Source organism: Terrapene carolina, unplaced genomic scaffold (genome assembly GCF_002925995.2).
Source record: "Terrapene carolina triunguis isolate 2854851 unplaced genomic scaffold, T_m_triunguis-2.0 Scaffold24, whole genome shotgun sequence".
NCBI classification, from domain to species: Eukaryota; Metazoa; Chordata; order Testudines; family Emydidae; genus Terrapene; species Terrapene triunguis.
In genome coordinates this window covers 2,351,230-2,367,624 of record NW_020664375.1, presented here as the reverse complement: position 1 = coordinate 2,367,624, position 16,395 = coordinate 2,351,230, and the positions used below count along the sequence as shown (strand labels likewise).

General features: G+C 44.1%; 1 protein-coding gene across 5 annotated transcripts in view; it reads left to right on the top strand.

The window, feature by feature from the left end:
• LOC112116985 (peripheral plasma membrane protein CASK) overlaps nt 1-16,395 on the top strand; it is a 408,250-nt gene that overhangs the window by 208,332 nt on the left and 183,523 nt on the right. For all 5 annotated transcript variants that reach the window (XM_024214779.3, XM_024214778.3, XM_024214777.3 and 2 more), the window contains one exon: nt 5,900-5,972. In XM_024214779.3, the coding sequence (XP_024070547.1) occupies nt 5,900-5,972 (73 nt within the window). The remainder of the gene's footprint in view (nt 1-5,899; nt 5,973-16,395) is intronic.

Here is a 16,395-nt window from a genome sequence, read left to right as displayed (position 1 = left end):
TTAAGCATAAGTAACATAGGCAAGTTAGCCTGAGGCACCAAGTAGGCAAAATGACAAGCAACATAGGTTGCTTCCATTTGCAACTTTCTGTGAAAAGAGCTTCAGGCAGATTTACACTGACTAGTATTAGTCAGTTTTTATCTATATCAAGTTCTTTATACTGAAAGTTAACTGCAAAGACAAAGCAATAATTCTAGTCAGTTTCTTTTTGCAGTCAGCTCTGCCAGTAAGGCCTTTGAATCATGCAGAAATTGATATTTCGCTTTGAGGTAAAGGCTATAAAGGTTTATGTCCTGGAAGGGGCTACAGAAAGAAACTGATTAGAATCATAGAATGCTCTGCAATGGAGTTTAAACTTGATGTAGAATGAGAGACGAAGCCAGCAGAGGGGCTCCAAGGAGGCTGACATGATCAGAGTGTTGGGAAAGAAAAATAACTTTTAAAATTGAATGTATTTGAGCTGTAAAATAAGAGACGAGGAGGCTGGAAAGGAGAAGGTTATAGTTTTCTAAGTGAGAAATGATAGCATGCAAGAGTTTTAGCAGTGAGAGTGATAAAGTAGCAAATTTGGGAGATATAGGAGGAGAAATGTCTGCACTTGTGTTTGGCATAAGTCTAGATATGAGAAACAAAGGAGGTGAGTAGAGTTGAAAATGACCAGAGCTTGACCAGGAAGGTGATGAAGTTGTAAAAAAGAGAAAGTGAAAATAGAAACAGGAGATGTTTTAAAAGAGGACAAGATGCTCAGTTTGACTTTTAACTTGAGAAAATGGTGTGATGTCCGAAAAAATATAAGTGAGAAAGGAAGTGATACGAGATTGGACCAGAGGGGCCAAGTTCAGGAGGGGAGATGAACAGTTGAGTTGTCAGCAAAAGGTGGTAACTGAAACGGTGGGCATAGATTTTTGTAAAAATCTGTTTGAGTGATAAGGTAAGTCAGTTGGAGTTGGGAGTGGAACTCATAAATTCTGGGCTTCTAGTTCTGCACTCATTTTTCTAGACCTTGTAGCTTCATAAAATCTTAATTCAGTCTATTGGATTCTTAAATGTACACACAGTAATACACATATAAATAAAAAAAACATACTTCATAGTTCACTGAATAGCCAAAGCCTCTGTAGACTGAGCAGAAAACCTAACAGCAGAGTCTGTAGATACCAAACTAGACACCAAAGAAATTCTGTTATGTGCACTGAAGTGTGTGCGTGCGTGCATGCGCGCAAAATAAACCTTTACATTGAAATTCTCCTTGATCTCTATTGATTGGAATTTATATCTAATCATAGAATCATAGGACTGGAAGGGACCTCGAGAGGTCATCTAGTCCAGTCCCCTGCACTCATGGCAGGACTAAGTACTATCTAGACCATCCCTGACAGCTGTTTGTCTAACCTGCTCTTAAAAAACTCCAATGATGGAGATTCCACAACCTCCCTAGGCAATTTATTCCAGTGCTTAACCACCCTGACAGTTAGGAAGTTTTTCCTAATGTCCAACTGAAACCTCCCTTGCTGCAATTTAAGCCCATTGCTTCTTGTCCTATAAGAGGTTAAGATGAACAATTTTTCTCCCTCCTCCTTGTAACAACCTTTTATGTTCTTGTGTAATCTGACACTTCTCAGTGAATTATTTGCTGTTGCTGCTTTGGTAGACTGTTCTTTGGAGAACTGCATATGTGTTGATGTGAACATAAGGTCTGCCAAAAGGTGGCTCTAAATCCCCACCATGTTGTAATAAAGTGAATTGATTGACAAGTATTGGAGAGACTTGTTGTTTCCCTAAAATATATTATTTTATAATGTGGTCTCATTTCATTAATATGCCCTTTAAATGTGCATGATATATTGGGTTCTGTGAGTGGTCAAAGTGCTAAACATGGGATAATCACAGAATGTGTGGAACCAAGATCAGAACTTGTAATGAATCCTGTGGTCATCCATTGGATCTCTATAAATAAAAAGTATTGTTTACTTCTTAACGTAGACTTCTTGAGGCTGTGACTGTCCCTTCCTCTATTTTGTAGGAATGCTGTCAACGAAGTCATTTTAATATAACCTCATTTCTATCATCATACTTTTGACTTGTTATCAAATTTTATGTAAAATTGATTCTGACAGTAGTGCGTATTCTATGTTGTGATGGTCATGCAGTCAAATAATAGCTTACTTAGCTTATTTTACAGTTTTAACTATCCAACCCTAAATTTTAAATTGACTCAATTTCAGAGACTAACATTCAAAATATTTGTCCTTACTTGCATGCTTGCCTAACTTTGTCACTGAGTATAGACTCCAGTGAAATAAGTATGTGATAAATCTGTCCTGCTTGAGACAAATACCATGTACAATTTGCAAAGAAGTGTGAGAAACTGAAGAAGTGAGGTTCTTACCCACGAAAGCTTATGCTCCCAATACTTCTGTTAGTCTCAAAGGTGCCACAGGACCCTCTGTTGCTTTTTAAATAAAAACAGTTCATTGCTAAGTGAGTGTAGATTTTAGAATTTATTACCTCAGTATACGTGGCATCTCTGCTCATGTGAAATGCATGGAAGCTGATAATTTGTCACTTTGTCTACAAGCAGATCCTATTACCATATTGCTCTCTCAAATACAGTGGAAGATCCAAAAGTGTCTTCACTTGTTTAGCGCTTTTCATGCAGTCACTTAACTCAATTTCTAATTTAGAAATACAAGATTAAGATAAATTGCAGAGAGGGTTGCCAACTTTCTAATCACATAAAACCGAACACCCTAGCCCCGCTCCCCACTCATTACATTCCTCCTCCCTCGGTGGCTCGCTCTCTCCCACCCTCACTCGTTTCACTGGGCTGAGGCAGGGGGTTGGGGTGCAGGAGGGGGTGAGGGCTCTAACTGGGGGTGCAGGCTCCGGGATGGGGTCAGAAATGAGGGGTTCAGGGTGCTCCAGGCTAGGGCAGGGAATTGGGGTGCACAAGGGGGTGAGGGCTCCAGCTGGGACTGGAGGCTCTGGGGTGGGGTTGGGGATGATGGGTTTCGGGTACAGTAGGGTCCTCTAGGCTGGGGGGGGTGAGGCAAGGGATTTGGAATATGGGAGGGGGCTGTGGGTTGAGGCAGGGGGTTGGGGTGTAGGAAGGGGGATGTGCTCTGGGCTGGGGGTGTGGGCTCTGGGGTGGGACTGGGGATGAGGGGTTTGGGATGCAGGAAGGGGCTCCGGGTTTGGGGGGGCTCAAGGCTGGGGCAGGGGGTTGGGGCACGGGGCGCGGGCTTACCTCGGGTGGCTTCCGGTCAGCGGTGCAGTGGGACTAAGGCAGGCTTCCTCCCTATCCTGGCTCCGCACTGCACCCCGGAAGTGGCCAGCAGGTCCGGCTCCTAGGCGGGGGAGGAGAGGGAGGCAGGAGTCTCCGCATGCGGATCTTGCCCGCAGGCACTCTCCTCCCCCCCCCCCCCCCAGCTCCCATTGGCCATGGTTCCTGGCCAATGGGAGTGTGGAGTCGGTGCTCGGGGTGGGGAGCTGCAGGGGCTGCACCTATGGACAGGGCAGCGCGCAGCAGAGCCGCCTGGCCAGGCTTCCGCATAGGAGCCAGAGGGGGGACATGCTGCTGCTTCCCGGAGCCGCTTGAGTTAAGTGCCGCCCTGAGCCTGCATCCCTGAGCCAACCCACTGCCCCAGCCTTGATCCCCCTCCCACCCTCTGAACCCTCAGTCCCAGCCCGGAGCACCCTCCTGCACCACAAACCCCTCATCCCCAGACCCTGCACCCCCAGCCAGAGCACAACCCCTCCCCCCCCGTGCTCCAGCCCTGATCCCCCTCCCTTCCTCTGAACCCCTCGGTCCCAGCCCAGAACACCCTTCTACCCCCAAACCCCTCATTCGCAGCCCTCACCCCCGCCCAGAGCCTGCAGCCCCAGCCTGAGCCCTCACCACCTCCCACACTCCAGCCCCAATTTTGTGAGCATTCATGGCCCACCTTACAATTTCCAAACCCAGATGTGGCCCTCGGGACAAAAAGTTTGCCCACCCTTGGGTTAGGTAGTGGTGTGAAGCCCTCTGTTTTGACTTTATCTGAGATGTTCTAAGTTGGAAAAAGAAGCACAATATACTTTCATTGTTTCATTATGCACTAATACAACTTCCCTTGTATGCATGCTCTATGTTATCTCTAGTGATAGAGTTTAATTAATGTATTTTGTGAACTTGAATTTTTACCTAAGGCCTTGGCTACACTTGAGAATTCACAGCGCTGCCACGGCGCTCGGGTGGGGGGGCATTTTCACCCCCCCGAGCGCAGCAAGTTGCAGCGCTGTACAGCGCCAGTGTAGCCAAGGCCTCAGAAATGCTGCCAAGTAGTTTATCAATTTGACTTTTACTATTGACTATTCTAGTAGAAAATCACGCTAGCATGCTGTGTCCATTGTGGTTGGATTAATTTTAAGGGGCATTCTGCAGAATAATGTTGCAAAGCAATTGAGTGAAGGGAGAGAGAGAGTGAAAATCTAGGACCATAACATCTAGAGTCAGGTATAAAAGCTTTTGGGATGGAAAGGGAGGGGATGAGTTAGAAACAACTGTCTGAAGCAAAATGATCACTTAGTTAAAACTACCTAAAAATACTAATAATTCACTATACAATTCAGTATAATTTTCATTGCTTATATAGCATTATATAGTATTGTACATTGATAGATCTGAAACCACATTATAAAAGTGAATAAATATCAAAATATTTATTTCACAGATGGAGAAACCAAGGTGTTGAGAGTTTCAGGCCAAAATTTAAAGAAGGGTTCCTTCATTTTTGGGTTCCCAAATTGAGATATGCTGACAACCTACAGCCCCTAATGACATCAGTTGAATTTGTGAGTGCTTAGCACCTTGTGGATATCAAAGTGGAAATTAAAAAAATTAACTTAATGTATTTGAAAATTTGAGACATTATTATTTGCCCTCAGTCATTCCAGTGAGCCAGTCGGAGAGCTCAGAATGAATCCAGGTCTCCTGATGCCCAGATCAGTGCACATTTTCCAAAGAGATCTGTAGAATTGAGGAAGGGACATTCTGTAGAATTTAATAAAAGTTTATGCAGAATTCCTGTGCCCCTATTATTAGCATTCATTACTGTTCCATAGGAATTAAAAAAAAAAGTGACATTGAATCAGGATTACAAGTCTAAAATACAATTCCACAGCCTGAAATGAATCCTGCTTGAGGTTATAATTTAGTGTATACTAAATGTAAAATAAGCAAATATAACGTCTATTAAATGTATTCATGGATTTGGCAAATTCATGTGTGTATGTATTGTCGTCACAAAAATGTAATTGTTCACAATGTAATTGTTGTAACTGGCTGAATGATCCTTTACTTAACTAGTTGATTTTCAGTTTTCCTCTGTACCTTAACTGTTAATCTTTTACATAATATTTTGATCTTTTCTTTGTGTATTTGTGATTTGCATGTATTGATATGCAGTGTGTTCATTCCTATAACAGTGATTCCGTTTCTTTATTGGATTAGTAGAAATAATTGAATATTAGGAAAAAAGAAAGTGAACTGTAATAGTAATAATATTGTACTCTATTTTGTTAACATAAACTTATTTTATTATAAATTACATTTTTAACTGGGTGGGTGGGTTTTTTCCTAAAAAAAAAAAAAAAAAAAAAAAACTTATTAATGGTCAAAATACCCTTCAAATTTTGAAATTATTAGAGACATTAGTGTTCACAATTTATTTTTATTATTCATTCTTATGAATACATAATTCCCACTCTAACACTTGGCATATTTATAATTGTGGACTTTAAAGGTAAGTTTTGTAATGATAGTTTTGTAGGTGGGAGGCTTAAAACTGAGTGCACCGTGTTTATATAGTATTTTTTCACAAGTTTGTTATATAGTCTTAGACATATTTTGTTTTTACAGTCATTACATGAGACAGATACTGGAAGCTCTACGTTACTGTCATGATAATAACATAATTCACAGGGATGTGAAGGTAAGTCTTTTCTCATTTCCACAATAAACATCCTGCCTGCTTTGAAAGCTCTCTGTAATTTAGGGTAAAATGGGAGTTTGTATGCAGGAGAAACATAATTGGTGCTAGCAATGTTGATACTTTAAGGAAAATCTCTTGATTTTGTCAGCATAAAAATATTTAATAATTCTTTATTCACATGTTAAATATGTATGTGACCTGTAATTTAATTTGAAAGTCATTATATGACTTCCGAGTGCTGAATATTCACATAATTTCTGCTTGTGAATTTTCTTTTAAAGAACATTTGAGATTTACTAAATTGTATAAATTAAACTGAAATTGGTAGAAGATTTAATTACTTCATCATTTTGACAGCCTAGTGACCGTGTTCAGCAAAAACTAAATCTCCAGAAATGTTTGTGCTTAAATGAAATGTCTGTTATATTACCTTTTTTTAAGCTAGTCAACTAATTTAAAATGCTCTTCTAAACATTTCACCAATTATCAATAGATCCTTTACATGTGCACACATTATTTGGAAAAGAAGAATTTTTCATTTTAAAAAAATTTATGTACATAATCAAAATTCCATGTTTTCCATGTTCATTAAACTAATCTCTGGAGTGAGTTTTGGTCAGTTCCTAGTGCCTAGCCAGACAGGGCCCTGGTTCTGATCAAGGACTCTGGTTATTAATGGTAAATAATAATTTATTGCTTGCTATTCACATAAAAGGTTGTGCTAGTGAGAGAGACTGGAAGACTTTTTTTGCGAATTTCCTTTTTAAGATGGATATTTCCACCAGTCTTCCCTAATAGGTTGTGTCCATCCATACTGAGACAAGGGGCAGTTCAAGCACTTTGATGTGAACATAGAACTGTAAGCCATCACATTCTGCTTCCTGACCGAAACTTCTTTCCAAACTTACGTAGATAAAACACATCAATTCAGGAACTGTACACTTTTTTACCCTTTGTATAACATACAAACTGTTAAGGCAAGCAACTTTGAGAGTCATCACAGAAAAAAAAATAGCTGCATCTTTGTAGAACTACATAGCTCTTCAGATACTGAGCATGGTTTTGTTTGGTAGTGGTGGTAAGTCATAAAAAAAAATCTCAGGTAAGAAAGGTTTGACTGTTTCTCTTCATCAACACCCCCGTTCTGTACTGTTGAGGAGAACTGAGGAGTGAAGGAAGGGAAAGGGAGGATAAGGAGAGGAAATAATAAGTAAAATGTGAAGAGATATCACCCAAACCTGTTTGTTTCTTATTGAAGGAGCCCCATGTGGAACACCTGTTTTTTCTGAAGGATTCATCTGCAAAGGATTAGAACATAGTTTGTTATAATACTTAGTCCTGCCCTGAGTGCAGGGGACTGGACTAGATGACCTCTCAAGATCCCTTCCAGTCCTATGATTCTATGGTTTGGGAATGTTTAGCTCAAAGACCAGCTGGTTGCTCTGCAGATGTCTCCACGCTGATCCTCTTTCTGCCAAAGAAGCTGCAATAAAATGGATAGAATGAACTTGGATGTGCTTTAGGGAGGAGTTTCTCTGTTGCTTTTTAGGCTTCACTGGTAACAGTAAATCATCTCTCCAGTGAGGATGGCTTTAATGCTTTGCACCAGGTTAACTTATTTTGGCAGTGAAGATTTTTGTATTTTAACACCAATACACTAGGAGTGACATTGAAAGAAAGAAAAATATTTTTTATTTTTTAAAAAAAAGCTTTTCTCCTCAAAGCTAAATTGTGCCCTATTTTATTTCTGGTGTGTAGGATCTGGGCAAAAAGAAAGGAGTATAGTCACTTCGGATGTGTAAACAAGAGCATTTACTTTTTTAATGGAAACAAGTGTACATGGGGACTTAGGTCGGCTTAGCTATGCCACCCAAGGGTGTAGATTTTTCACACCCCTGAGCAATGTAGTTATACCAACCTAATTTTCTAGTGTAGACCAGCCCTTAGTTAATATTGGAATACTATCTTCAACCATAAGGGGCTAGAAATAGGAAGGAAGGAGCAATGCAATTGTGAAGCTATGATTTTTTTTTTTTTTTTAATTGCAGCAGTCATGGAATCCCATGATACACTAACAAACAAATGAAGAGTCTTCTGTTCAGAGTATTGAATAGTAGAGCTGGCTGAACATTTTCTGATGGAATATTTTAAACCTGACAGTTTACAATTCCAGTAGAGTTCTTTCTTCATTGGACCAGGCCCCCGGCATTGTCTAATTTTCTAGATGAACACTTCATGCTAGCAGACTGGTATCTGATGTGATCATTGACCCCCGTTTCTTGCAAGTCTAAGGCCTGGTCTACATTTAAAATTTAGGTCAACATAACTACATTATGTAGGAGTGTAAAGAATGCACACCCCTGGCTGAGATAGCTATACTGACCCAACTCCGGGTGTAGACGCAACTAGATGGACGGAAAAATGCTTCAGTCAGTTGGGGAGGTGGAGCTCCTGCAGTGTTGGAAAAACCCCTTCCAGTGCTGTAAACTGAATCTACGCTACTGCAGGATTATGCAAGTATAGCTCAGCACCATAGCTGTGTCACTATAATTTGTTCAGTGGCCTAGGTTGGGAGACTGGAATTGTGGGAGAAACCTGTTAACTGGATGTCTTTGCTAAAATGCTGAACACTGAAATAGCTGCTAACTAAATAGTAGCTGTTTGGTTTCAGAGTTTTTTAAAAAAAAACTAATTGAAATGAATGGGGCAGTTCAAACCTCTCATAGCTACTGTTTATACGGTATGCAGACTCAGAAAAACAACACTGGATCAGTTTTCACTGACTCCATTCATGTTTTTAGTTATCTAGAAACAAAAAAACTTATATTCCACAGCAAAGGAAAGGGCAGAGATGCCACCTCTTGCCACAGAATTGTGAAATTCCTGGGGCTCTGGCTATATCCTTTTAAAGTCAGAATAAGTCATTCATATAAATGGGTGGCGGTGGTGTTTAAAGTCAGTAAAGAAAAGAAAGAATAGCCATTGTGTATAACATTAACCTCACCTTTAAGTGTCCCAAGTCTAGTAATCTGCTCTTTGTTTCAGTGGCAGAACTGTTAGTTTTTAGTATTCAGGGGGAAAATCTTGACATAAAAAATTATGAAGCACTGAGGGCCAGATTCAGTAAAATAACTATTTCCATGTCATCTGGCTTTAAAAATATCAAAATCAAGCAGTGTTTTTATTGAATCTGGTGCTGTGTGTTACAATATATCAATCTGATTGCATGGTTGGTTGAACATTTCTAGTGTTCCAATCTGCCAGTGAATGTAATTTACACTTTACCCAAAAAAAAGTTCTTCAAGAAGCTATTGTGGAAATATAGTAATTACATGTTCAGGGGTAGAATCCTATCATAGATTTAAAACATCTAAGAAAATAAAAATAAATGAACCACTCTCTTCAATGCAGAGTAGTTAAAAGTGAGGTGTTCCTAAGATTGTTACTAACATGTACAGTGTGTTACCTATTCACCATCTTCTACATTTATAAAATAAAGTTAAGTGACAAGATTTGTCAGCAACACACAATTATCTAATTAGTAAAATCTATGGAGGAGAGTAAGGAACTGCAGAATGATCAAATAAACGGAGTGCCTAGGCATCACTGTTTCCGATAAAGTTCACCATAGACAGGTATAATTAACCGCAATAAATAATTTAAACTGATTTTGCATACTGAGTTCTCAGTTAACTGCAATACCTCAGGATAGAGCTGTAGGTATCACTATACAGATAATGTTTTAAAAGGAAGCTAGCAGTCTAAATGACCAATGTCCATTTTACCTGAATAGATTGTGTAAATATTGTCTGTAAAGTGGAATGAGGCGCATGTGACTTTTGGTAAATAAAGTATTAAATAATGTAAGATTACCAGTGCTCTATCCACTTTGCACTTTTAAAGTTTGCACTTATTGGATTACAACTCACTCAGTAAAATCTGGTGTACACCTGAAAGTTATACTGGTATAACTGTTGGGTAGGGGTATGATTTAAAAAAAAAAAAAAATCGTGTAGGCATACTTGAACAAGCCCTAGAGTGGATGCAGTTATACCAGTATAGTTATTCCCTATTCCTGTGTGAAAATAACTGTGCTGGTATAAAGTGCCTTTCTACCATAGGCATAGTTTGAGTGCTATATTTCAGGGGGCGGGCAGCATGCACGCTCACTGAAGCCAGTTCCCCTTGCTCACTGGTTCTCTTCCTCTGCCTGGGATGGTACCTGCGCTGCCGGTGCTGGGGGAGGGCACGGGACAGCTTAATGGGAGAGCCCAAACTGCTGCTGTCCGCTGTGGCAACCTGAGTGCGGGAGTTGCGGCCGCTCCGGCACTGGCTGTTGCAGTGGTGCTGCCTTACTGGTGTCTTCAGGTGCTGCAGTGGCCATTTTCCTGCCGGAGCTGCTGCTGCTGCCAAGGGGAGACTGCATGCTGGGCTCCTGCTCTCTTTCCCCCCCCCCCACTTCCTCTTCCCATGCCACTTCCCTTCTTCTCCTCAATGTCCCTGCCCTATCCACCTCCCCCCTGCCCCTATCCCCTTCTCTTCCCCCTGCCCCTATCCCATCTCCCTTCCCCACTGCCTCTTCCTCCACCCAACCTCCTTCCCCCTGCTTCCCTTGCCCTGCCCCCCCCCCCCACAGGCACTCACCATTGTACAGAAAACAGGATAGTGGCCATGAAGGATGCCCGTAGAAGGCAAAGACAATGGGTACTAGGGACCTGGTGGGAGGCGGTGTCCAGCTACAGAGGCAGCGACCCAGAGTGGCCACCCTCGGCAGGAGAAGCAGTTCTGTCCTGCTCTCTCTGCTCCCCACCCGGCCCTGGCTGTTGGGGAGAGGGGCCGAGTGAGCCGGAAACATGCCGACAGGAGTTGCAGCGCGGAAGGGCATAGCCCCCAGCGGGGCAAGCAGAGCAGCTTAGCGCTCACGGAAATTGGGGGGTGAGGAAGGGCAGTCACACGCCCCACATGCACCCCTCATGCCTCACTTCTGTTTGCGGGGGACAATGCTTCCTTGCCCCACCAAACTACTCCCATGCTTTATACTGTTATCACTGTATCCACACTAAGGGTATGTCTACACTACGGGATTAATCCGAATTTATATAATTTGAATTTGGGAAACAGATTGTATAAAGTCGAATGTTTGCGGCCACACTAAGCACATTAATTCGGCGGTGTGCGTCCATGTACCGGGGCTAGCGTCGATTTCTGGAGCGTTGCACTGTGGGTAGCTATCCCATAGCTATCCCATAGTTCCCGCAGTCTCCCCCGCCCATTGGAATTCTGGGTTGAGATCCCAGTGCCTGATGGGACAAAAAATATTGTCGCAGGTGGTTCTGGGTACAGCCTCACCCCTCCCTCCCTCCCTCCCTCCCTCTCTGCATGAAAGCAATGGACGGCAGACAACTATTTCGCGCCTTTTTTCCTGGGTGAACACTGCAGACTCCATACCACGGCAAGCATGGAGCCCTCTCAGCTCAAGACAGCAGTCATGAACATTGTAAACACCTCGCGTGTTCTTGTGGAGTTTATGCTGAGCCAGGACCAGAAAAATGAGGTGAGGAGGCGGCGGCAGCGCAGCGACAAGCGTGATGAGGACATGGACATGGACACGGACACAGAATTCTCTCAAACCGCGGGCCCCGGTGCTTTGGAGATCATGTTGTTAATGGGGCAGGTTCTATCCATGGAACGCAGATTCTGGGCAAGGGAAACAAGCACAGACTGGTGGGACCGCATAGTGTTGCAGGTGTGGGATGATTCCCAGTGGCTGCGGAACTTTCGCATGCGTAAGGACACTTTCATGGAACTTTGTGACTTGCTGTCCCCTGCCCTGAAACGCCAGAATACCAAGATGAGAGCAGCCCTCACAGTTGAGAAGCGAGTGGCGATAGCCCTGTGGAAGCTTGCACGCCAGACAGCTACCGGTCAGTCAGGAATCAATTTGTAGTGGGCAAATCTACTGTGGGGGCTGCTGTGATGCAAGTAGCCAAAGCAATCATTGAGGTGCTGCTACGAAAGGTAGTGACTCTGGGAAATGTGCAGGTCATAGTGGATGGCTTTGCTGCAATGGGATTCCCTAACTGTGGTGGGGCGATAGATGGAACCCATATCCCTATCTTGGCACCGGAGCACCAGGGTACCCAGTACATAAACCGCAAGGGGTACTTTTCAGTGGTGCTGCAAGCACTTGTGGATCACAAGGGACGTTTCACCAACATCAACGTGGGCTGGCCGGGAAGGGTTCATGACGCTCGCGTCTTCAGGAACACTACTCTGTTTAAAGGGCTGCAGCAAGGGACTTACTTCCCGAACCAGAAAATAACCGTTGGGGATGTTGAAATGCCAATAGTTATTCTTGGGGACCCAGCCTACCCCTTAATGCCATGGCTCATGAAGTCAGGAGCTGTTCAACTACAGGCTGAGCAAGTGCAGAATGGTGGTAGAATGTGCATTTGGCCGTTTAAAAGGTCGCTGGCGATCGTTACTGACTCGCTCAGACCTCAGCCAAACCAATCTCCCCATTGTTATTTCTGCTTGCTGTGTGCTCAACAATCTCTGTGAAAGTAAGGGGGAGACCTTTATGGCGGGGTGGGAGGCTGAGGCAAATCGCCTGGCTGCTGATTATGCGCAGCCAGACACCAGGGCGATTAGAAGAGCACACCAGGAAGCGCTGTGCATCAGAGAAGCTTTGAAAACCAGTTTCATGACTGGCCAGACTACAGTATGAAATATCTGTTTGTTTCTCCTTCATTGACCCCTTTATTGACTCATTCTCTGTAAGGAACCCACCCTCCCCCTTCCCCCAGCTTGCTTTCAAACCAAATAAAGTCACTATCGTTTTAAAAATCATTTATTCTTTATTAATAGATTATAAAAAGAGGGAGGGAACCCAGGTGGGGTTTGGGAGGAGGATCGGCGGGAAGGAAAAGGCCACTAAAAAAAGGTTTAAAAAATGACAGCCTTTTGCTTGGGCTGTCCACTGGGGTGGAATGGGAAGGTGTACGGAGCCTCCCCACCTGCGTTCTTATACGTCTGGGTGAGGAGGCTATGGAATATGGGGAGGGGGGTTATACAGGGGCTGTAGCGGCACTCTGTTATCCTGCTGCCGTTCCTGAAGCTCCACCAGACGCCGGAGCATGTCTGTTTGCTCACGCAGCAGCCCCAGCGTTGCATCCTGCCTCCTCTGATCTTCCTGCCGCCCCCTCTCATCTCGAGCGTCCCTCCTGTCCTCACGTTGGTCCCTCATGTCCTCACGTTCACTGGCTTCTTTCCTATACTTTGAAACCGTGTCCTTCCACTCATTCAGATGAGCTCTGTCACTGCGGGTGGATTCCATGATTTCTGCGAACATATCATCTCGCGTCTTCTTTTTCCGACGCCTTATCTGTGATAGCCTTTGGGACGGAGGAGGGAGGCTTGAAGAATTTGCAGCTGCTGGAGGGAGGGAAAAAAGGAGAGAATTTTTTAAAAAAATACATTTCGCAGAACAATGCTTATACTCTTTCACGGTGACCAACACTATTAACATTACATAGCACATGTGATTTCTGTGCAAGGTCGCATTTTGCCTCTTAAAATTGAGTGCCTGTGGCTTTGCTGCTAGAGATCACAGACGCAGGTCCGGGCAACAGAATTTGGCTTGCATGCGGGCATGGTAAGCCATTGTCTTTCTTCTTCTGCGCCCTCCTTTCCCACATACCAAGCAAAGCCCGTTGAGAGCTGCGGTTTTCCTGTTAACCTTCAGCAGCAGAAAACAAACTAACCCCCCCCCATCCAATTCTCTAGATGATCGCTTTATCCCTCCCCCCACCACGTGGCTGGTATCAGGGAAGATCCCTGCTAGCCAAACGCGAAAAGCTCTGGGCCAATTCCCCCCTCCCCCCCGCGCTTGGCTAACTGCAGGGAAGGATTTCTTTTCAGCCACAGGCAAACAGCCCAGTAGGAATGGCCACCTCTGTCCCCTTAATTAAATTCCCGTATTTCAACCAGGTTACCATGAGCGATATCACTCTCCTGAGGATTACACAGCAAGATAAAGAACGGATGTTGCTTGAATGCCAGCAAACACCGGGACCATACGCTGCCAGGCTTTGTCATGCAATGATACCAGATTACTTGCTGCAAGCATGGCGCGGTCAAGTGTCCTACCATGGAGGACGGAATAAGGCTGCACTGCCCAGAAACCTTGTGGCAAGGCTTTTGGAGTACCGCCAGGAGAGCTTCATGGAGATGTCCCTGGAGGATTTCCGCTCCATCCCCAGACACGTTAACAGACTTTTCCAGTAGCTGTACTGGCTGCGAATGCATCCCAAGTCCTCAGGGCAAAGTAATCGTTAAAAACCCTTGCTTTTAAAACAAGTTTTATATTTTAAAAGGTAAACTCACCTGAGGTCCCTTCCATGGGGTCGTGATCTTGGATACTGGGTTGGGAGGGTACTTCAGTCAGGCTGAGAAAAAGATCCTGGCTGTTGGGGAGAACAGAGTGCTGGGTGCTCTCTGCAAGCTCGTCCTCCTCCTCCTCCTCTTCCCCGTCCGCAGAATCCTCAGGTGTAGCTGATGAGATTATCCCCGCCTCGGAATCCACGGTCAGAGGTGGGGTAGTGGTGGCGGCCCCCCCTAGAACTGCATGCAGCTCGGCGTAGAAGCGGCATGTCCGCGGCTCTGACCCGGAGCGACCGTTTGCCTCCTTTGTTTTTTGATAGGCTTGTCTGAGCTCATTGACTTTCACGCGGCACTGATCTGAGTCCCTATTGTGGCCTCTCTCCATCATGCCCTTGGAGATTTTTTCAAAAGTTTTGGCATTTCGTCTTTTTGAACGAAGTTCTGCTAGCACTGAATCCTCTCCCCATATAGCAATCAGATCCAGTACCTCCCGTACGGTCCATGCTGGTGCTCTTTTTCGATTATCGGCCTGCATGGTTACCTCTGCTGATGAGCTATCTGTGGTCACCTGTGCTCTCCACGCTGGGCAAACAGGAAATGAAATTCAAATGTTCGCGGGGCTTTTCCTGTCTACCTGGCCAGTGCATCCGAGTTCAGATTGCTGTCCAGAGCGGTCACAATGGTGCACTGTGGGATAGCTCCCGGAGGCCAATACCATCGAATTGCGGCCACACTAACCCTAATTCGAAATGACAAAATCGATTTTGGCGCTACTCCGCTCGTCGGGGTGGAGTACAGAAATCGATTTTAAGAGCCCTTTATTTCGAAATAAATGGCTTCGTTGTGTGGATGGGTGCAGGGTTCATTCGATTTAACGCTGCTAAATCCGAATTAAAGTCATAGTGTAGACCAGGCCTGAGTGGTACCACTTTAACTATATTGGTATAGTTAAAGCAATACAGTTTTCTAGTGTAGACAGGGCCTAACAGTTGCAAAGCCTCTTATGCATCCCAGGTGAGATTCTGGGTTGTGCCTCTAATAGATTCAGCAGAGAACTTACGGCCCAGAGGGAGTATGGGGCTAAAGTAGCTTCAAGACACTTTTGTACCCTCCTGATTCTGGCCTGTTCTGGGGACTGAAGTGCCCCTACCATAACTTAGCTCCTGGGCCTGTCTACATTATGGCAGCTTGTTTCCAGCTTCCTATAAGCAACAGTGCTACCCAGAATCTCTGCACTGCTAGGTGCTACATCCCAACCTCAATGCATCCCTCCTGCCTCCAGCCACATCCCTTATTCCAGGAGGTAAGACTGGGTCCTCAGAGGGTAGGCTGTGGCTCTCTTCCTCATTTCATGTAGTAAGGGGATATCACCAAATGCAGATGACATCAAGAGAGAATATGCTGGGGTATCACCCTGAGCATGAACCAGTCACTGGAGGCTGCAGGCATTTAAGGTATAAAGAAGCTGTTAAAACCTTCATCAGTTGTATTGATATGCATAAAGCACTCAGCTGCTATCATATGCCTACATACTATACAAGTTTTTGTTCCTCATAAATATTGCTTTTTTTTTATGGGTTTCCCAGGAAGGATGATGGGAGGAAATCCATCCACTGACAGCATCTGAGACTACCAGATGTTTCACAATGAAGTCTACAAAGCAATTGAGCATAGGTCCCAGATGCTAGGCACTAAGGCTTACCCCAAGATTTAGCAATAGGGTTGGGCGCAAGCCCCAAAATGATTTCACTATGTTCTCCATAATTGAAATAAGTCTGGAATCGTCCTCTAAAAGCAGGAAGTACCAGGGTGACTCTCTTACAATTCATAACTGTCAGAGATGTAGCTAATTTTTTAAAAATATAACTATTCCTTCGTCTGCCTCCACAGTCTTGTGTTTCTCATTAACAGCTGGGATTTACAATGTTGAAAATAGTACTTATATTACTAAGGGCAGGTCTACACTACGGGGTTAAGTTGACCTTAGTTATGCAAAGGCAGTTACATGAATAATGTAGCTGGATTCGACGTAGCTTAGGTT